Genomic DNA, 23,082 nt, shown 5'->3' with positions numbered 1-23,082 from the left:
ACTGAGAAAAAGTTAGGAATGTCACAATTCCCAAAATGATCCAACTCTTTTCTTAATATGTTGAAAGTGGAGGAATAACGCTTCGAATGTGTAGCAGCATCATGAACTGGCCCGGGGGCCTGTGCGAGCATAGTCATCTTTGTTGAACAAAATTTGGGATACAAGAGCTCCATGAGAAGGAGAATGAAAATTAAATTCTTTCAAGGGAATAAAAGACATGAGATTACAGAAGCTTAAATTGACCAAAATATAACTACAGAAAAGCTTTTCCACTCTAAAGATTGTACTTCTACGTAAGAGAAATTCTTACTGCTCGATGTCTGGAAATCGACAGATCGTAACTTGAACTGTTCAACCTAGACATAAGTACGCTAAATGCTAAAGACAGTGGAAGATGCCTGACAGACATTACTTGAAATGTGAGTATTGCTAAGTACTGAAGTGTTGATACTTTTCCATTTGAAATAGGTCTGATTATTGACGCTTTTGGTGAATTAAGAGACCAGCAAGAACAAGTGAGAGAAGATATGGAGGTATGAGTAAGCACACTACATTTTTCATTACTCTTATTCATCTAGATTGTTACCAGTTACAACAGCATCTTTGAGTTAATATTCATTTGTAACCATAACTTGTGTTTCCAGACCAAATGTTTTATTTGTGGAATCGGCAATGACTATTTTGACACAACCCCACACGGCTTTGAAACACACACTTTGCAAGAACACAACTTGGCAAACTATCTGTAAGTATATTTTACTACCAGAATTATGATAGAGACCTTTCAGCTCCAGAGTGATTTAGGTGCGCACCTTGCCAACTATCCTAAGACGGAATTCTGTAGAACTGAGGGATATCTCCATTCCTTTCTGGTCTCCCCTCCTCTAATCCACACTGTTGGTTAACTTTAAAGTGCTCACCTTCCACATGAGCTACCTTAGTGGAAGGAGACCTGAAGGCACACCAACTCCTTATTCCTCCAGAAGGAAACCCAGATACATGCAATGATACGGAACAACAGTTTAAGAAGTTGCTTTAGTTTGGAAGTTTTGATTGCAACTTCTGAGGCCTTGGTAACATTGAAGAGACCATTGAAAATTAGCCTCAATTTGACAAAAAGAAAACCCAAACCAGAACAAGCATTTCTGGAAGATACCTGAAAGATAAGCTACAGAAAATAACATACAAGTCTGATCCTATAGTTCTTTAGCGATAGTGCAGCTTTCCGAAACCTCGAAGCAAATCAGTTGTGTTTAGACTATTGCCCAGACTCCTAAGACAGTGATCTTCTACTTTCATTAGTAAATACAGAGCAGATCAAAGAGGATATTTTAAAAGTTAATTTCGTGGCATTAGTCACTCATACAACAATAATAATTGTGTGAGCGTTGTGCCAGCAGAACCAAAGGAGCTGAACTGGTAGTATCTGAGAGAAGTCTGGCTTTGGAATACTGCATCTGAACTTTTAAAGTAAAAAGAAAAAAAAAAAGTGTGCCTCCTGGAGTGGAGGCTGCATTATTCCTTGCATAGCAACTGACACTGCAAAATCAAGGCATGCTGGTTTTGCAATGCAAATTTCCATTAACAGCCATAGTTTTGCCAGTGTACAACCTCCAAGCTTTTCTTACTATATTGAATTGCTTGATTGGGAATCTGTAAGTCACAGTAAATTTAAAATGGCCATTTTCTTAATGTTAGAATATATAGTGAGCAATCTTTCTAACTAGGTTGCCCTTTAATTAGACAAACGTTAAGGTCACTATACATTCCTTTCTTTACAATGAAAGCACATACCAAGTTTAATTCGAAATGCAGTGCACCAAATGTGGCTAAGAGTTGTGTTACATAGAAACAGCCATCCTAATTAGTTCAAGCTCTCACATTTGAGTGAGCGCAGGTACCTGAGATAAGCTCCGCTTATGAGCTGTACGGCATGAGTGTTTGGAAATCCTGGTGCGGCTGAGCGTTTTCCACACTTCTGACTTCTTGCATAGTAGCCATAGGAACAACTTCTTCCAAGGTGAGATGTTGGAGCGTATGTGTATAGGAGTTGGCATATGCCTAATTCAGGTATTGCTCCTAGCACTGAAATTAAGAAAATGCTAAATGTTTTTCCACTTCTACAGATTTTACAGCCATTAGCACTTCCACAGGAGACGTGCTGGAGGATAGAATTTTCTCCTTTAACATAAGCGCTTTAGACACCTAGCAATATCAGTACTTTGCTGGTTGGCATAAACTCCCTCCGATACCCCAGTCGAGGAAAGGTTAGGCAGAGATGTTACATTTTCTGCATTAATACCTGCTTCATGTGCTTGTTTCAGGTTCTTTTTAATGTATCTCATTAACAAGGATGAAACTGAGCATACTGGCCAGGTGAGCAGAAAATAAAACGTTTAATTTTTTTTCTTAAGATTATCTTTCAACGTTTTTATCTTCTCCAGCCTTGTAGCTGTGTACCACCAGGTGGAACTGATGTACCACCAAGGAGTGGAAATGATGCCACCCTCCTGGAGAGACTTCTGCAAGTGAAATAAAAGGACGGGTTAAAAAAAAAGGGAAGGGGTGGGCTGCAGCAGGGTGCTAGTCTACCTAGCACTGTCAGAAGTCAGTTACTGATAATCTTACTGTCATCTTATCTCTGAAATGAAACCCTGTAATATACCAGTTGTAGTTTATTCCCAAAAGATCAAGTAGTTAAGTACTATATTTATAGTCTAAATCCATACATATGTATATATAGATAGATACATGGATGTGTGTATGTATGTTTAGTGTTGTTAGGCCCTAAATTTAAATAAGTAAGAAAATAAATAGGATTTAATTATATTTTATCTCAAATAAGAAGCTGTTATGCAAACACTACAAAAGTACCTTACACTTCAATGTTTTCCAAGCAAACTAAACCACATTCTGCATATACAGATTGTGTACAGGTTTGCTGTGTTAGAACTAGACCAAATAATTTACTCTTACAGAGTTTTTCTAATAGAGCTTAAATTTCAGTACTACCGAATGAAGAAAAGTGCAGAACAATACTTTTACCAATGTTCTTGAGTTACGATTTTTGAGTTCACTCTCTTCACAGTAATAGGCACCGTACCTGGTTATCGTTAAAAGTTTCTATCTAATCTAGAGCACTAACTGCAAGGTGTCTGTTAAAATAAATACTCTCTGTCATTTTCAGGAGTCATTTGTGTGGAAGATGTACCAAGAAAGATGTTGGGATTTTTTCCCAGCAGGGGACTGCTTCCGGAAACAGTATGAGGATCAACTTGGCTAATACCACAAAAGAAATTTTATATCCATGAACTGTTAAGATCTGGTATAGAAAAAAAAAATCTTATCTTTTCATGGTGTAATTTCACAGCTTGTATTTGCTTTCAATGTCTTTAAACTTCAAGACATACATAAAATTTGACACTGTTTCACAGGCTTTTTGTACCTACCATATATGAAACGGGTCTTTTGTTGGAATTTTAATTACAAGAGAGAAAACTAACTTAAGCCTTCCGGTTCAAACATGGTCTGAAATTGCAACCACTTTTTAACCACATCGTTAACCTAGTGTTTGGCAGTACAGTTGAAAGGGCTAAAAGGTGTCTTAATTGCACAACATTTGACATTTAAGAACTTGAACATCAGAGGCCATGCCTCAGAAAAACTATTTTAACTAACTGCTGCCCAGTTTTTCCCCCCAGTATTTGCTAGTGAATGTATTAAGGTACAGCTTGAAAAGCCTTAAGCAGTTAGAAAGAAAACATTTTCAAACACTTCGTCAACCTTGAAACATTAAGTGCCTTAAAACCTCTGTAGACATAGCTATGCAAACTTTTTATGTTAGTGTTCCAGATGAACAGATCCATTAACTGTATTGCTTTTCTGTCTTTCTGTATGAAATTGCACTTGAAGTTTGTTTATATACTACCTTCAATAACAGCTTATTAGATGCTGCTGTTAAAAGACATTCACTGTATCAAAACGAATACAATTTACATCTTAGGCCAAAATAAAACAATGCTTTACGGTCATCTGCAAGTAGAAGCTGCTCGGATTATGCTTTTTTTTTTTTCTTCTACTAAAAAGTGCCCACTGCAATAAAGTATTATAAACCAAGTATTACCTTTGCTGTCTTCTGTCTCATTTTTCTACAATATGAAGATGTGGCATGAGGCTGGTGACTAAAAACACATGTATGTCATTGTTCATTCATAGCTTTATTTTAAGGACTACATAGAGCAAGTACAAGCTGAAAAAAGTGTTCTCAGTGTGCTGTAGCCTACATCTTTAGCAAAGAAAATCCCAATTTCATCATGAATTTTAGACCTTTCTAAGAATATTAATCTTAGACAATTTAAAATCACATCTAAATTAATTTTGGTTGCACAGAATTTGAGGTGCCAGCAAAGAAAACCAGGCATTTGGCATACTGAACAACGTGAAACAGATAAAGGAAATAAGGAGGATTCCACTTTCTACTTAATGTTTGCTATAGTCAGTTATTCACATAAGAAAATCTCAGCTTCAGGAAATCATGCTGTCCAGCCACTCTTCAAGATCTTCCTCAGTAAGATTTTTAGATGTACTTTGCTGTTGCTGTGACGCTGTACTCTTCTCTTCAGGCATATCTGGTTTTAAAGGGTCTAGAAAAGTGAGAAGAAGAGACTTGAAAGTCTGGTAACAATTCCATTCCAGCTCTTTGTCCCCGATCATTCTGCTTTTTAATGCACAACTGACTACTTAAACACAATCTCTCTTTCTTGAAGAATAGCGAGTCATAGTCCAAAAATGGTAGCAACAATAAAAAAATTTTTTAAAAAAAAAAATTAGGCAGCTCAGTAAGTTCAACCAGAGCAACATGGCTTCCATCCGATTCAAGGAAGGCAGGGCCTGGTTTGCAGCAAACAGACTGTAAGCGATCCCCCTACTGCCGTCTGTTCGCAGTCCTGTCCCCTGCAGAGTCTAATGTAGGAGAGGAGCAGGGGGCCACACCAGCAGATTGTCCTGTACCGTTATTACAGCACGATACAATTCCATATTCTGATGCCATTGTTTTCTGAAAGGATTTACACTCTGCTTTGGAGTAGGAGAGGAGTAGCAAACCATCTCCATCAAAACTAACAAACAGTAGTATAACTTACAGGAATGCAAGCAAAAGGAAGGTTTTGCCAATTTTTTTTTCTGAAAAATGAAAATTTTTGTGTATGTTTTGTTTCCATACTAAACTTAATTTTGTAAAATCAATGCTAGTAAAGTTTGAAAATAGCATTTATAACAAGCCATCAGAAATAGCTGTCAATTCTTCTGTATACTATTAGCACAGTGAACTAAGGGCTGATAATGTTACATAAAAACTTTATCTTCCTCTCACTAAAATTGTCTAGCAGTACATTAATTTTTTTTAAATATAAAATTTTGCTGAATCATAAGACCAATGGTGTTCTGCGGAAGACTTTCTCTTAGTGCTTAAAATAAACTGACAGTGATGAAACTTTAGTTCAGTGGGGAGTTAAAATTTAAAAGGAAGAAACAGGTCAGAACATAGCGCCAGACAGATAAATGAAATGCAGTATGACAGAGATGATGACAGCAGTACTGTTGACTGGCTAATCAAGAGTTCAAAAACATCACCAGAACAGAGAGCAATGGAAATTAAATAAGGGCATGCTGGAGAGAAGAGAAATCTTACCATTTTCCTTACAATCCATTTTCAAATCTTTCTCGGTTGATACGCTGTAGGATAATGCGGCTGACACAGGTCTGTTTTCTGTACCAATGGGAGTATCTAGATTTAGGAGAAGATCTAGTTCTTCATCCAAATGGTCAGTCTCTTCCTTTGACAGTGGAAGGGCTCTCTGAAATGGTTCTGCTGCACTTGCCCTAGGACCACGTTTACTTCCAGGCTCTGACAGAGCAATGGAATCACCAACAGGATGGGAGACCAACGCTGTTTCACTTTGAGCCACAGGCTGTCGGAACTGAAGCTCTCTCCTCTTGCTGTCTTCAATAATTTTAGATTTCATCTGTGGGAGCTCTACAGGTGTTGATGCCTAAGAGTACAAGAAAGGACTTAAGTCTTTCTAATGATTAACTCCATTTTTACTATTCTATCTAATTTGGATTGTGATTCATGCTTCCTACATTTGATCACTTAAGCAGGTACAATGAATTTCAGTAGAACTGAATTCAGAAGTAAACTAAAGTTATCTTGATGAGACTTTTACAGAAGCAGATACAAAATACGAACGCTTTTATCCCTTATTACAGAATATGAGATTGTATGCCAAATCAGCAGGTTCCACTGTTTCACAAATACTTCCTGCAGAGTTACTTTTCTTTAATTCTTCTGTAATGAGATCCCATCAACACTCTGAATTTTTGAATGACTGAAGTCAGAATTTGGCTAGAAATATTATCCCATGTTAGGCCTTCCCTCCAAAATTCCAGTCTTGAAAGCAAACCATACTACAGGTCGCTGAAAATCATTTAACAGATGTTATATTATATAGTTGTGTATTTTGAAAAATGAAACCAAATGACAAAACATTATCAAATAGTGAAACAAGAAAAGGCAACTCATTATTTAACCATGGAACACAGATTCTGCTTTTATCAGAATGCCCTGGCATTAATAACATTGCAGCATATCTGATGATCACATCACCTGTCAGACTGACAAGACAAAGATTAAATGTCATAACACAGACTTTGTAACCCTGATAAAATGTAAAGACCATAACTAGAACTCTTAAGAAGAAAATTGTATTTGACAGTAACATTTATTTGCAGATTCCCTTTTAGACATCACATCTGCAGACATATTTGAGCTCCCTTAAGAAAGAGCATAGTTGTGTCAGCCACAGAAGCACTTCACACAACTCCAAACAGAAGTAAAATTTCTTTGGTAAGGGCCATGTTTCTTTTTCCTTGCTTGAGCAGAGTTTTGTTTGGTTTTTTTGTTGTTTTCTTTTCTTTTTTAAAGTCTCCTTGGTTCTTTTGCCCTTCTTACATGAATATTTTCTTTTTCACAGCCTGAAGAAACATTTTTTCCTAATATTGTTGCTTTTTTTTTTTCACCAGAGCATAAATGACATTTTCTTCACCTGACTGACATTCCACCTGTTCTAACACAGATGTAAGTTTGATTCATGGAATAAACATTTGTGTTGATATTAGCTATGTAGAAGGGTAAATCACAATTAATTAACAAGAAAGAATGTGCAAGCACTTTCAAAAGGTTGGTGCAAACTTTTAACAGCTGCTAACAAGAGAAGCAAATACAAAAAGAGTGCAATCATTCCATGTCAAACACTCTGAAACCTGGCTTTAAATCTAATGTGCTGTACATCGAAGCATTTTGTTTAAAGCCAACGAAGCATAAAAAGTGCTGATAAGAGGCGTATCCTGCATTACATGCCATCTGACGTGCCAGTCTCAAGAAATGTATTTACTTATAAAATGCATTCTACTTATGTTTGAAGACCAACTTTAAAGTAATCATTCTCGCACAGACTGTTTCACTTCAAATATTTGCATTTTCTTGTGAAAATTCACAGCATTACCTGCACAAGTTCAGCAGCTACGTTCAACCTCAGATGTAGGGGCAATTCCTGAAGGGCCTGCACCAGAGACTGGCAGTCCACAGAAAGTGCAGATAACTGAAATATAATTCAACACACAGTACACTTGTATTAAAAAACCCCTATGAACTAATAATGACTTCAATCTGTTACATTCCCCTGTTCCACACATTCAAGGAATGTGAAGAACAATCTAATAACATAGAGGAATTCATAGCTTTAAATTACACATGTACAAAGCAGCTTGGCTAAATTACCATATAAACACTTACAATGCAAATAATCACTTAAAGGTTTAAAAACAAGGTATAAATGCAATGCTCCATAGGCAATGCCTTGAAAATCCAAAGTAGGAAATAGTTCTGCAAGTTCACAATGTCGTAAGAGGCTTTTCCAATGGAAATGTCTTCTAATCTGTGAAGTTTTCTATGCAGTGGGAATCACCATTCTTTAACGAGTTGCTACTATTTTCTAAGCAATCAGACTATGTAGCTTGTGTGTAGCTCTACTGTTTTTAGTGCCTAAACAACATGGCCCTTTTTTTGTTCAAGAAAATAGGTAGAGGCATACTTTGTTGCTGGAATGGCCATTTTTTACCGAAAAATCCAAATGACTATTACCTGTTTGATTTTTAAATTGCAGACTATTTTCTAAAACATTTTTACTGCATTTTATCAATACACAGTAAAGTAAATCCAGACTACTTTTTGTAACAATGAAGGATAATATTCTCAATAAACTGAAAATTTGTTATTATTGATGTCACTGTTACGTTTCCATTCCACATTTGAAACTGATGCTTTGCCATTGCTTTCCACATATAATAAGGAATAGGAAATATCCAGTAATTCTGCAACTATTTTGATGTCTTTTCTGCTTTATTTTTTACCATCATAATCACTTCAGTTTACAATTCTCTAATCTTGTACATCATGTATAGGCAGATAAAAAACTAGGTGAGCTAAGAGGCAAAGGCAAAGAATTAGGATGAAAATCAGGCCTGGATCCAGCTTTCAGGGAAAAGAAAGATGGGCCATAAACAAAAAGAGGGTAACAGGCTGAAGACCAGAGACAACGTGAAAAATTAGATAATGCTATGAAACCATCTGGGCCTGGACTCTGGACTAAAATAAGAAATCAAAGGAAAGGTAATGGTGACTAGTGCAGTAAACCATTTCAACATGGCATAAGAACAGTGAAAGAAAGTTTGAAACAATTAATTTGGATGAGGCAAGATGAATGACTACCGTTTGGTAGGGACAGAGGCAGAAGAACGTGCCCACCACAGTACACTTCACAATAAGTGAGAAGGTGGGACCAGCTCCAGAACAGTGCAGTCTCATCACTGGCAGCCAGAGTATTTGTGAAAACCACTGGCAATGTGCAACTTCACTCTGCTCACAATGGCTTTAGCCATTCAGAAATTAATGAATGTGTTCAAAACACCTAAATGCTATAATGACAAGCCTACAAGGAAATTAGAAAGAAATTAATTTCAGGATACTGACATTCTGCACACTAGGAGCAGGAGGAACTGATAAGAAAAAAATACATAGTCATTAAAAGACTGTATCTGGCTGAACAAACATATGATGGTTTAAACAAATATTGCACTTGGTTTTATTTCCTCATTTTAATTTGACTTTGCAACTTTAATGTACCTTTAAATATCACTTCCCAGGGAATAATTATTGTCACTATTTTAGGAAATAAGTAGCAAACTTTTAAAATCTGAATACATATGGATGTTTCAAGAAACACTCAAGCACAGTTTCACAGCCATTTTGAGAAAAGCTTGGAAGACAAAAGCATTTATGTTGCAATAATTTAGGTGACTTACATGAGGAAGACAGCTGCAGAGATTAAGACACTTTCCAGTACCCTAATACAGAAAACAGCAGACTCCTATTGCTTTGCCCCTTTTTATTGCAGTGTAAAGAATCCACATACAAGTGATCTAAAACTGAGTTGGTCCTATAGCCATTTTGGAGGTGAAGTTTCAACCAGAGGATATGAACTGTTAATTTGAAAGAACTAGAACAAGCTTCACACTCAAATATATTAATATATTAACTCATACAAGTTTTGTTATAGTCATTTTACTAAACTATTTTCTCAAATACAGCTGAAAAAGGAAGGCTGACTTGATTTGCCAGTAAAGCAAAGTGACAGTCCCTTATTTTCCCTTCACTGGATGGATTTCCTTGTTCTTTTCTTCCAATGTTATTTAAAAAACGAGCCTGCTGTTTTGATTACTCTTCAATAGGAAAAAGCAAAAAAGGACATGACCCAAAAGCCTCCAGCATCACAGACAAATTAATAAAAACATACAGAATAAAGAGGGCTAGTATTGTATTAAACAATTTGTTGCTGAAAGCACAACTGCCTAGGTATTCTGTGCCAGGCGATTATCCATACAAACTCATTTGAGTAATAATTCTGTTACCTGCTTATGACATACGCTTTCTCTATCCCATTCTTTCTCGTCAGCAAATCGGAACTGTGTAAAGGAATCACCTACAGAAAAGAAGTTAAAAAACATATAATTTTTTTTTTTAAATAATAAATTCTCTCCAAAGTTCCCAACCTACAGAAGTAAATTCAATCAACAAACGTCACATCGTCAACAAATTTGCATTTAATTTTAATGCTGCTTGCATTCACAGTATTAAACTTCTTTAAGCCAAGGTTCTATAGAAAGACCTTTTAATATCTTATTTGCAAAATAGTAATGAAAAAGGTGCAACAAATTCAAAATCGAATGAGGAGGTGCTAGGTGCCACGTCAACAAGCAAGATTTTCATTGCAAAGACTGATTCAGACAACATACTAGGAACATGTACAGTATTCACAGTGTATTTTTTATGAACAGCTTCGAAAGCGCTGTAGATAGACCCCCATCAACATGCAAATCTCTCTTAAAATGGATTACAAATGTCCTAAAAATCAGTTTGTACAGGCCAAGTACAGACTTCTTGTTGCCTGCTAACTAAATTCTCCAGACTCTCTCTTCCTTGAACTAGTCCCTACTCCAGCATGTCATCAAAAAAAGGTACTGAACCCTGAACTCCAATTCATATGCATAAGGGACTCAATTAAAAGAAACCTTAAATAAGGCTAATTAAGCTACATATGTAACCTTACTTACAGGATCTTCTAATTTCCTACCACATTCCTCCAAGACAGTAGGACCTTCCTCTTACTATAGTGGGGCTTAGGTTATTATTTTGGTTTAGATGCAATATTTCTGTTGTAGTGCCACGCTGGGTGGCGAAAGACAGTCATATAAATTTATTCATTGAAACAACACACAAGAATTCCAGGAACTTAGAAAAATTAGTAAGGTCTGCGACAGAGGAAACATGAAGGATTAGGGTTGCAAGATGATGGCCAAAGGTCTAGAGTAACAGAAAGCAAAGATGTTGCTGATGCAGAATATGGGACATAAGCTTTCTTAGACCATGCACTTTGAGAAAAACAGCTGTTTCAGGAGCTCTGATTGGGGGGGGGGAAGCCTGTTGAGTTATTGCTTAATTAAATTTGATCCCGGGAATCGAGATCACCTGTAAGTCACTAGGATTTAGTCCAGCAGTCAGTTGAGAAGCAACAGCTCATTCTTTCCCAACTTCTAACAGAGAATGAATGCGCTAGAGGAAATTTTCAATGGCATTGCCAACAACTGAGCATCTAACTTCCATTTGGCTCTCAATATCCTAACTGCTCTTCACATCTTTGGTAATTCTTGAATCATGCCCTTAATCCTGTACAAAAAATCCAAACATATAATGTGCTGTCCCCAAAATTGGCTTCTTTTCCATTGTCTGCCTGTCCCAAAACGTACGGGCGTTCAGCCTTTCAGCAATTTTACTCAATAGTGTCATCAGTCAGATTCTGTTTTGCAAACAGAATGAATAAGCAGCAAAATGGCATAGTAATTGTTCTACTTCTTTGCCAAACAATTAAAAAAAAAAAAAGGGAGACCTAACCATCTTCCAGCTGGAATGTAAAATTTATTGGCCATGGTTTGAGCTTTTTTGTATATAAACTGCATTTCTGATTCATTGCATTTCATGTATGCTTACTGGGTATGCAATGTAGGCATATACTAATCACACTGTGTACCTGGCATGTCCATCATCATTATCTTCAGAACCATTCCAGCAAGAAAGTAACCTTCTCAGCTGAATATTTATATAGATATTTATGACCCTTACCATGTGCAGCTTGAATTTGCATCTCCCTGGTTTCATTAGGTTTATCCAACATTGTTTAGCATTACTGGGCTGACATACAACCTGGCCTGATCAGCTTGGCTCTGGTTTACATTCAATGCCTCCAGATATTACTATTTTGAAAACAACCAGTGTAAAGTACATGTAATTAAAATTAAGCACTAAAATTAACATTTAGATATCTAAGAAGCCACCTAATTTTATAAATGTTTACTTCATATAATTTACAAACACCAGGTTCCATGATGGCTAGGTATGCTCAGCAGCATGGAAAAGTAAGATTCTGTCTTTATGTATCTATCTGCAGATGCAAATACTTAACTTGAGCACTCACAGTTGACTCACTGCTGACAAAGGTGCCTTCCTCTTCATTGCGCACAGCACAAAAGTAAATAAAACCCTGTTTCAAAATATCTAGAATACTGCTAGTAACTAATAACTAATGCTTAAAATTAAAGAAAAAAATTAAAGAAATCCAAAGTCATTCTTCAGTCTCATGATTTTAAAATGTGCAAATTAACAGCTCCTATTTTAAGGGCTCAATTTAGTTACATATGTAAAGAAGTTTTATTGAAAAAATAACTAAACTACGTGATCCTCGGAGTCTTCTTACTATTAGAATAAAGGCATAAGTATTTTCTTCCAATATCCCCAAGACTCTGAAGGAGTTATTTCTCGTGCTGTGTCACAGAGGAAATAAAGAGTTACCTCTGCTCTTAAAAGGAGTAAAATTAAAACTAAAGGATTAGTCAAATGCTATCCGTATCTGAGAATGACCAGATGTAAAGCAGCTAAACAAACCTACTTCATCAGGAAAATCCACTAGGCTCAAGAACTGGTTTATGATTTTCCACACTCACAAAGTAGGTAATAACAGATTCTCAGTTTGATATTGTAGTGCTGAACTAAAGGGTATGACTTAAACTGAAGTTTAACTAGGCTCTTTATGTAAGTTAACAAAGCATGCCTTTCAAATGGAAAAGCAATAACTACAATTCACAGTAGCACATTTAATGCAAATTAGGTTAATGAGAATGTTGGTCTAACCAATTGCCTTTTCACAATTCCTTTACCCTGAAAATAACTTCCTTTTATGCCATGAATACTAATCAAACATCTTGCAATGACTACGAGTTCCTTCCAACACAAAAAAATACTTTTCTTCATGTGAATAGTTCTTATGTCACTTAGCCTTCAAATACAGAGTAGCTAAAAATAATGCATTCAAGTAAACCTCACACACCGTATTTGGTAATATTGATAATAAACCTTAATATTCATTATTGTATAAAATGTAACTTTATTATGAAAGAACAACAGATCTAAACCACCATGTTTTCCTACCACTTGAATGCATTTTAAAGCTAAATCAATTTATTTAAACAGAACGCATGTTTCATAGTCTCATTATAGCCCAATTATCTCTTCATACAACTATTTGTTGAATAGCAGAATCAAATCCTACCTGTAATCTGTAATAAATATTTTCCAATCTGTGAATGTATATGAGTCCAAAAGTTGAAAACATTGAAGAAAAAACAGTTTTCAGTAGGAAAATTGACCTATCAGTGGAATGATTTTGTTAATTTTAACTCTCTAATTCATTAAAAACAAAACACATAAAACATTACTGAAGACAGAGGGAAAAAATATTCTATAGTCTTAGAGACTTTCAAATTGAAGGAGGGAAACAAACAATGTAACCAGATCTTTCTAAGACTGCTGTGACTGTAAAGAAGCACTGCAAGGGCAAATATAAGACTCTCAACCCATTTTTTTTTTAATCAGAATTTACCTTCTACTAAATAAGCACCAATGATTTTGATAAACTTATGCGGGGTTTTCCAGCCTTTGTTCACCTCCTGTTTATTTTGAGAATTCAAGTCTCTGTCTACAAGTCTGTTTAGTCAGCTAATTAATATGCAATAAATTTATGATAGCCGTATGCAGCTGAACCAAATAAACCACAACAGAAAACTACAACTTAGCTACATTTGGGAAATTAATAATGAGACCTAAAATACAGAATCATGGAATCATAGAATCATTATGAAGAGACCTCAAAGATCATCAAGTCCAACCATATACCTGACGCCACCATGCCCACTAAACCCACTAAACCATGTCTCGAAGCGCCACATCTAAACATTTTTTGAACGCCTCCAGGGATGGCGACTCGACTGCCTCCCTGGGGAGCCCATTCCAATGCTTAACGTCTCTAACAGTGAAGAAGTTCTTTCTAATGTCCAGCCTGAACCTCCTCTGGTGCAACTTGAGAACGTCTCCTCTTGTCCTATCGCTATTTACCAGGGAGAAGAGACCAGCCCTTGCCTCGCTACAACATCCTTTCAGGTAGTTGTAGAGGGCGATCAGGTCTCCCCTCAGCCTCCTTTTCTCCAGACTAAACAACCCCAGCTCCCTCAGCCTCTCCTCGTAAGACTTTTTCTCCAGGCCCCTTACCAGCTTTGTCACTCCTCTGGACATGCTCCAGCAGCTCAATGTCCTTCTTGTAGTGAGGGGCCCAAAACTGAACACAGTATTTGAGGTGCGGCCTCACCAGCGCAGAGTACAAAGGGATGAGATCTCAAAAAGCACCCTCTATCTACCAGACTAGTCAAAGTTCTTCCTGAGTTACTAAACTGAGAAGATTCTCTCCAAAGGAAGTCTATCTTTAGAATAGATTTTAATCAATTTGGCAAATTTAACTTGCAAGAGATCCCTTTCTCTCTGTATTGATCCCTAGTTCATCAATATTTATGAAGGATATAATATCAAAACAAACTACCTGCCTGTTCCACCAGTCTTCTTCATGGATTGCAATAATGCAGGAGAAAACAGATGTTATTTTTAAGGTGAAAAAAAGAACCAGATCCTCCAATCTAACACTTTTCTGCAGGGAAAAACAATCTGAATTGCAGAGCTTAGGCATGAACAATGCTTGAAATCTTATCCAACACCAATGGTTCATATATAAGACTAACCAACGCTCTTGAGGAGTCGGGGAAAGATAAGCAACATATTCTTTCCCTTTTAATAGTGCAAGACTTCAGGTAGAAGGTCCAAGAGAAGACAGAAATCTATAGATCAAAGAAAAGGTGGGCAACTACTAAGTCACAAATTTTGAGCTAACTTATGAGCATAAAGAGAAATATAAAGCTTACCAGTCTCTTGGGATGAATTATGTGTGAGTGAATCTTTCCCAAACTGGAGGAAAAAGCATGAGGAAGAACTCCCATTCACCCATGCCATGGCTTGCTCTAACTAGAAGATTTTGAAAACAGCATGGAAACAGCAAGAACCACAGGCTGGGTGCTTTGGAACATGATCAGAATGAAAAGATGGCTTTCCTCCTTACACAGGAATGTCCACATAGTATGATTTATAGATTATATTACAGATATACATAAATATTTTTTATATAATATATATTAATTGTCTATCTACAATTATTGCTCATTTTATATAAAAATCTCTTTGGATAAATATTTCCTTTTATATAGCACCTAATGGTTTCCCTTTTTTTCCTCCTACAAAAGGACACTTACATATATACAAATTCATAATAAATATTCTTCCAATACTTCAAAATGTATGTTCTGCAAAGGTTTTATATGAATAATTTTATACACATCAGAAACAGATAATCATCTAGATATGATAATTTTCCCACAATGAGGTAGCATATGATAGTAAGAAACAGACTTCTGGAAGACACAAAGCTTCCAAAACTCTTCACGGCAGGGCTAATAACATCACTAATTTCTCTTTCTGCTTTTTTAATTTCTCTACTTCAGTAGAGTACACACTGTAACTATTCTCTTTTACTATGACTAAGGCTGCAATGTGCTACTTATGCAATTTGCCACAAGCATAATCGAGTAATAGCAATTTTCAGAATGTGCGAATACAAAAACAATAGATAAAGACCCTGAAAGAACTCAACATCTATTAGTTTTCTTCAGGTACTATTAAGATGAGTAATACTGCAAGTCTGTCTTTTACTAAGAACATGACAGGTATTTCCAAACAACATGCCTTCAGCACATAGACTTTAGCACAAGCTACGCTTCTCCCTGGTGCTGCTGCTCACCAGTAGGTTGGCACAGCCATGTATTACAAACTCCAGAAGGCTTATGCAACAGCTCAGCATAAAAATTCTAACTACTAGCAGAACACATATCTGAAAGAAAATATTTTAAATAACATTCTTCTTTCACCAGTAGAAGTTCTTGAGCTCTGTGCAAACATACTGATGTCAAGGATATTTGTAGCCCGCACTGCAAACTATAAAGCATATTTGTAACCAGATTCAAAAAGGACAATATTTTAAATTAATTCCCTGGCACAACTACACAGTACTACTAGTCACAATTTAAGAAATAAATATGTGAATTTGACCAAACAGCAGGATTATCTGATCAAGGCTAAATGACGTCCTCAAAATGTAAAATGTGTCACAGATAAAGGAGTAAGAAGGAAGGATCTTCGGAAACTAGTGCTGCTTCTGGAACAAAGACTGCTTATTCAGGAAGAACAGAACCAATTTAACATACAGAGGAACTGCAGTTTATTGAAATCAAGGTCAGATGCCAGTTTTTCAAATGAGGATCAGGGTGAAGCCAACAAATGCCAAAGAACACAATGGTTTATAAAAAAACAACCAAGAATTCTTTTTTTATTAAAAGCTAGAGCAGAGGTTAACAAGAGTCAAAACAGGAACACAGAATAAATAAAATGCTACTCAAAGAGGTTCAGAAAAACAAACAGTAGTACACATGCTTCTGCATGAACACCAGCTGACTAAGAAATAATACTGAAGAAACTGGAATGCCTTTAAAGCATCAAAAAGCTAAACAACAACATGGGGATACTGGGAGCAGTGAAAGGAAGACTGAGGAGGACAGTATAATACCAGCTCATGTGTTTGATGGACAAATTAGTAGAAACTATAAGAAATTTAATGGATATGTGGATAAATGTAGTATTTGGGGGAACAGTCAACATGACATTGGAAAAGGAAAATTCTGCTGCATGATCTAAGACAATTTCTTGAAAGCAAAAAATCATGCACATAAGCAAGATCTAGTTCATATAATTTACATGTGTTTCCAAATGCTCTGTCTGGCATCCCACTCCATTTCCCACCCAAGACTTCAGAGCAGCAAAAAGGAGGTTTTGTATGAATAAATAATTGCCTAAAAGTAGGAAGAAAAAGAGTAAATTGTCCATTTTCACATTAAAAGAAACCACCAGTACAGTTTTCTGGGGTCGTATCTGTTTAACCTCTTCACTCAATTAAAACAGAAGAGAAAAAAAGATGAGAAAAATGAAGTAACAAAATTTGCTGATGATACTAAGCTTCTCATGGTAGTGCAGATGAAAGTAGGCTGTGGAGAATGACATAAGAACTTCACAAGATTGAGAAAGTAGATTTTAAAATAGCAGATGAAACTCAATAGAAAAAAAAAAGGCAAAATGCTGCAATTCTAACTTCACATACAAAGTAAATTCAGAGCTGTCCAACACCATTCAGAATCAGAATCTCAGTGCTCCACAGTGCTCAAAGAAACAAACTCTTTGGAATTATTAAAAAAGCAATAGTGAACAACACAGAGAACATCGTTACACCTCTATCATCTATTATTATCTTGAATACTGTTCACAGTCATTCCCAAACCCAATCTCAAAAAATATAACAGCATTAGAAAAGGCATGGAACAGTTCGTGTATGAGAAACAACTTAGTAACTTAAGCCAAGGGAAGGGAACCAAGGGAACACGACAGAGATCTAAAAACCATGAAAGGCATAAAACAGGCAGATAGGAACCCACTGCTCATTGTCTCTTGACCTAGAGGCATCAAATGACACCAGCAGGGAATGCACTCAAAACAAATATAAAGTGGCAAATCTTTGTAAGTTCAAGCTAGGTTGTGCGACTCCATGACACCAAATGGTGCATATCCCACCAGTTTCCACAGATGCAAGGAAGGATATAAGATAAGATAACTATTTTTAACTACAAAGATTCCACATCTGGCTCAGGAAGTCCCTGGGCATAAATCACTGCAGGTCAAGAAAGTATTTGGGAAAGTAACATATCATATAGCATGTTCAGGTACCTTACCTCAGGTGTCTCCAGATAGACCTTGGGGCTAATTAAATAGAACCAACCTTAAATTAAAGCAAATAGCTATTTTATTTTACTTGTACAGCTCTACTTTTGTCTTAATTAGTTATCTGTCTATAGGAAAAATAGAAAGGAAAAGTAGGTAATCCAGAAATTTATTTTTAATCTGTAGCTAAGAGTTCTTTCAAGTCAATGCACATTTTACATCTGCAGGGTGTATAAGGAGACAACAGAGAACACTACCGTATGAGAAATTGTATAAACAGCATCAAGCAAATTCTCTCTGCTTTCTAATTAACTTTTCCATAATTTCTTAAATGCATTGCTATTTTTCATGTCTGATTTTTATTAAATATTTAATGATTATAGCTCTTAGAATGCACCAAAAAAGCAAAATATTAAAACAAAACGCATTGAACAGAAAAAGTATATTTAAAATTTCACCTAAATGCAGTAGCCTGATGTGGTTATTCATAAGTACCAATCCCATCTTCTCCATTATTCACTTTTTTACTGAATAAACAATAAAACTATATTTAAGTGTGAAGTTACTTATTTCCCCATAGGTTAAGCTTAAACCTTTCATTAAGTTTAAGCTAGTCACTTTAAATATTTACATTTTTCCTGATGTTTTATGACATTTTCTAGTGTCTTTTTTTTCAGGTCACACTAATTTATAACATACCTAGTGATTTTTAAATGTCACTGCAACCAGCTTGCTAGATCAGACAAAGTATAAAAATCCACAGAGCAGACTGTTTTTTGAGCAGTATAATTTAAGAGAAAGGCTGAAGACTTTTTTTTTTTTTTTCTTTTTTGTAGCATCAGTATAATGTAGCAGGAGATGAAATTTGTGATTCTCCCTAGGGACAAGGGCTGACAACTTTCCTTTGGGTGAAAGGAAGAGGACTCATATTTTCATAAGCCTGGATCCAATAGGGGAAAAAATCGCTTAATAGTAGAGTTTTTGATCCCTGCAGACCAACAGGTTAAGGAACCTAATGATCTGGCCCTTTGTGAACACCCTGTTTTCTCCAAGACTAAATAAGCAACTAGTATCAGTACAGCACATGTCCATAGCAGGAAGTGCAGATGAAATTCAACACTGGAAGAAATGGCAAGGTTTCCACCCACAAAGGAAGATTTGTGTAATGTCAAACTGCAGGACTCGAAAGAGGAATCCGTTTGCATGTGCTGGCACAAGGTACTCTTGTCAGATTCTCACTTGTAAGAGAAGAAAGAAGGGACAGAATGAAAAGAAGAGAATCCGAAACAAGAAGTAATTCAACATCCTACACTTCTGAGCTCTGATATTGTGATAAGTTAAAAAAATATTCCATAATGACATAACTTCTGCAGTTTATTTGGGAAGCTTTCATTTTTTCTACATTACACACAAAGACGAACTTTTACAATGCTTCCAAATCCAAATATAATCAATGTCCTACTGTATAAAACAAAACGAGATTTCAAACTTTGCCAAATGCTAGCTAGACTACTCATTATTAGAAAGCTCAGATTCAAAACTCAGTTGCTGGTCTAAACGTGGCAGAGTGCTCTACCCACTAAACCACTACTTTTTTTGTAGATGGCTCTTTCTCAGTTCTGTTAGGAACATGAAAGTTCTTCCCCATTAAAGTTTAAGTAAAACGTATGTATTTCAAAAACACAATAAAACTTCTACTGTTGTTTAGATACTTCATGTCGTGCTAGCTCCAAGAAAGAAGAACATCAGAAACAGCACGTTAATATATTTTGCTAAGTCACAGAATGGCACATACTGGCCTAGGTTGTTTACCTTGTCCTATTTAAGCAAAATTCCTCCTAATTATTCTTTATTTGGATTATTGTTCATTCTACTTCCTGTGTAAACAGTGCATGCAAGTATATATATGCGGTACATATATATACACACTGTCATGTATCTGGGAGGTGAGAATGTCACCTTAGATCAGATTTATTCTTGCACCTTTCCATCGAAGAGAACTTTATATGTAACTGGCATGCTTAACTAAGAGCAGTTGTATTGCATAAATTTACACTAGGATAACCACTGCTTTCTGTAAGCAGGCTGTAACAATATTTAGTCTGGAAACGTCAAAATTCATGAAGTATCTTACTTATCCACAAACAGCAGGAGTATACAAAATAAGCTTCCTTTATTCCACATTGTGCCTCCATCCAAAAACTTTCTACTTAAAAAAAAAAAAGACAGTAATCTTAGAGCAAATCAATGTACAAACTTAAGAAATAACTTTATTTTAAGCAGCTTGCCATTTTTATTCCAATAATAGCAATTCACTTGACACAATAGAGAAAAAAAATCTGTTATCTATAGTTCTCACATGCCACACAAACACTGGAAAACTTCCCTTTCTCTCTCCCCATTCCATCCAATTTTTACAGCAGACAAGTCATGAAAGTTTACAATAGTTTTGCCAGTTGACTATTCAAGCTTCCATTTTAAGCATTTAAAGCCAGGTTTAATTTTTGATGATGGTACACACACTCTGTGACAGCCCTTGCATTATTAGAATTTCATAAGCCAAAAAAACTATTCTAAATTTTTCTTAGTGCTACAGTTTCATTCGTTACTCTGTATTTGATAGAACACTTACAGCAAAGAATGCAATTATATAATCAATAAATATTCTTTATACTGCTGTGCTGGATATTTTTAATATCATCACATCCAAACTAGTACCATTCTTCCCTAAAGCAGAATTCACTATTCATGCAAGCAGTACAATATGCCATATCTATAGGACTATCTTTCAAAAGTATTCATAAATTATACATAAAGGCCTAAAAATATTCAAGCCGTTTGATATAGTGAGTACAAGGCTTGGTTTTCTTACATTCATGAAAGGTTCTGCAAGATAAAACAAGTCATAGTACTAACACAAGTTTGCAAGGTTTTTTTGTTCAATGTAATGAAACAAGAAAGAGAAGTAGCTTCAGAAAACAAGACAGGAGGATTTTCCTCTGGTATGTTAATAAAATAACAAGGATTACAATTAGCAAACAGTAAATCTAGTAAAACTCCACTTCTATAAGCATGCAAAAGCTTGGAAAGTATTTCTTTGCATATTCAAGTTACTGATAACTTTCCGAAGATAGTAGTGTAACAGCTTATCAGAGAGTTCTGAACATCAACTTAAAATTAACAGCAGATTGGTAAGCATTCATTTCAGATCAAAAATACAAGCAAGCAGCATACTGGATTTGTCTTACCAAAGGTTTACAAAGCCACTACATTCTTGGTGCAACTTAAATTTGTAAGAAAAATAATCCATGAGCTAGAAGGTCATTTCTATTTTTCAAGAAATGTGCTTTTTAAAAAGTCACGATTATCTACAGTGGATTTTTCCCATTGCTACAGGTGAATTGGTCAATGCAAATTTTCAAAATCTGTATTAATAGAAATTAAGAGTTCTTCTGTCAAGTGACGAGGAGAAAAATAATTACTTACTATCTACAATTCTTTGGGTCATGTTAAAAAGCAAGTTGTAGTCACATACAGACTTCAGCTCATCTTCTTTATCTGGCATCTTGAGGGTTTTTCTAATAAGTTTATTGTAAGTAAATAAAGCTTGGGTTAGCTCAAGTGAAAATGCCGGTATTCCCCATGTTGACCCCTGCGCTTGCTCTTTTGCACTGTACACACTCCAGCATTCCACAGCTTACAATACCTCTTTGCAACACATCCCATAGCCTTCTTACCCAAGTTCTCCTTGTAGGTAGGTGACAAGAACTACAGGTCTCCCACAAATTAAAAAACATGAAAAGATTATACAAAATGGAGAATTAAAGTTTCCTGGATGACAAACACCATCTGGGCTACGTATTTACCACTCATACACAGTGTTTCACCAGTCTGAATAATGTGAAAGTACTGATTTTTATCTAATTATCTTCTGTATTCAAACAGTACAGAATTGAAACATGCACTCTAGTGTTCATTTTGAAATATTAATTTGGAGAATTTATTTTCCATCACAGTATTGGCATATTAATAAATAGCATCACAGCAATATCAAAATCCAGGTTTTAAGATATTGAAGATCATGACATATCTGGCAATAAGGTTAAAATGAAAAATCATCTGTATCATAGCTATTCACTACACATATTTACTTTCAGTTGTGTTTACTTGTACATTTTTCTATGAGCTATACAGTAAAAAAAAAAAGTGGCTTACAAAGCTCTGCCTCCCCAAGGACATTACTTCATGATGTATTTTAATGTTGTGCTAAAGCCTTCCCTGACTATTCATTCATCCATCACCCTGCGCTTATTCTAGCCCTGTTTATTAGGTTTATTTTAGCTTTTTACTTTGTTTAAATCAATTCTTCCAGATTCTGACCATGATTATGGTACTTTAAGTCCTTCTAGCCTCCTTGGAACATAGTAAGCAGGTGCTGATCAATGAATACGGTACTTAGCAGGACATGACCTGTGAATCACACAGAAAGTACTAAGTACTCTCTCTGCTCTGCCTTTCCAAATTGCATTGCTTTGTGGTAAACATTTCACTGTGCACAGAAATATGCAAAGTATCTATCAAACATTATTCTCATTGTTTGTTTTCATTTTGAATGTGGTGAGAAAATAATGTGTCAAAACAAAAAGTTACATCTTTCTTTTGTATACAGGAATTACAATTTTTTTTTTTTTTAAGAAAAAGATCAGTATTAAGTACTTTCTTCATTTTGTTCTTAAGCTTCAGAGACTAGAAAAGAATCAGAATCTACCAAAAGTTTCAGGATGACAAGAAGGTCACTCATGACTCTAATAATACACAACCTCAGAGATACCATCTCTTTTTGCGGGCCAGAGGATTTTTTCCACAGGCTTCAGTTAGCAAACAGTTTTGTTGCACATCTCAAGGTCAATCCAAAAATGGGAACAATCTTCTCAACCAGAAAGGAATGTACTGGGAGAGGATGGAAGGGAAAAAATCCTCTCTCCACTGTTACCAAGAAAACAATATATGGTACTACAGTGCCAGTTCTCACATTTGTAAAATACGGCCCATTTACAGACTTAAACTGTTCTTTGTAATGCACCTTGAGAGCTACACACGAGTGCTAAGATCTAACACCAGTATTTGTTGCCAGTCCTACTACCACCAAAATAGCT

At 35.8% G+C, this 23,082-nt stretch overlaps 2 protein-coding genes across 2 annotated transcripts in view; one reads left to right on the top strand and one right to left on the bottom strand.

Annotated features, from left to right (window-relative positions):
• RYR3 (ryanodine receptor 3) overlaps positions 1-3,283 on the top strand; it is a gene marked incomplete at its 5' end in the record, with an annotated part of 29,136 nt that extends 25,853 nt beyond the window's left edge. The window contains 4 exons of the mRNA XM_009703699.1: positions 469-533; positions 645-745; positions 2,325-2,376; positions 3,188-3,283. Of these exons, the coding sequence (XP_009702001.1) occupies positions 469-533; positions 645-745; positions 2,325-2,376; positions 3,188-3,283 (314 nt within the window). The remainder of the gene's footprint in view (positions 1-468; positions 534-644; positions 746-2,324; positions 2,377-3,187) is intronic.
• A 1,241-nt stretch (positions 3,284-4,524) lies between these two features.
• Positions 4,525-23,082, bottom strand: part of AVEN (apoptosis, caspase activation inhibitor) — a gene marked incomplete at its 5' end in the record, with an annotated part of 73,616 nt that continues 55,058 nt past the window's right edge. Inside the window, 4 exons of the mRNA XM_009703698.1 lie at positions 4,525-4,643; positions 5,690-6,050; positions 7,563-7,658; positions 10,027-10,097. Coding sequence (XP_009702000.1) covers positions 4,525-4,643; positions 5,690-6,050; positions 7,563-7,658; positions 10,027-10,097 — 647 coding nt within the window. The remainder of the gene's footprint in view (positions 4,644-5,689; positions 6,051-7,562; positions 7,659-10,026; positions 10,098-23,082) is intronic.

The sequence above is a fragment of the Cariama cristata genome, unplaced genomic scaffold (genome assembly GCF_000690535.1).
Source record: "Cariama cristata isolate BGI_N322 unplaced genomic scaffold, ASM69053v1 scaffold34807, whole genome shotgun sequence".
In the NCBI taxonomy this organism is placed as follows: domain Eukaryota; kingdom Metazoa; phylum Chordata; class Aves; order Cariamiformes; family Cariamidae; genus Cariama; species Cariama cristata.
Note: the sequence above shows the minus strand (reverse complement) of the source record. Positions and strands in the feature narration are given on the sequence as shown.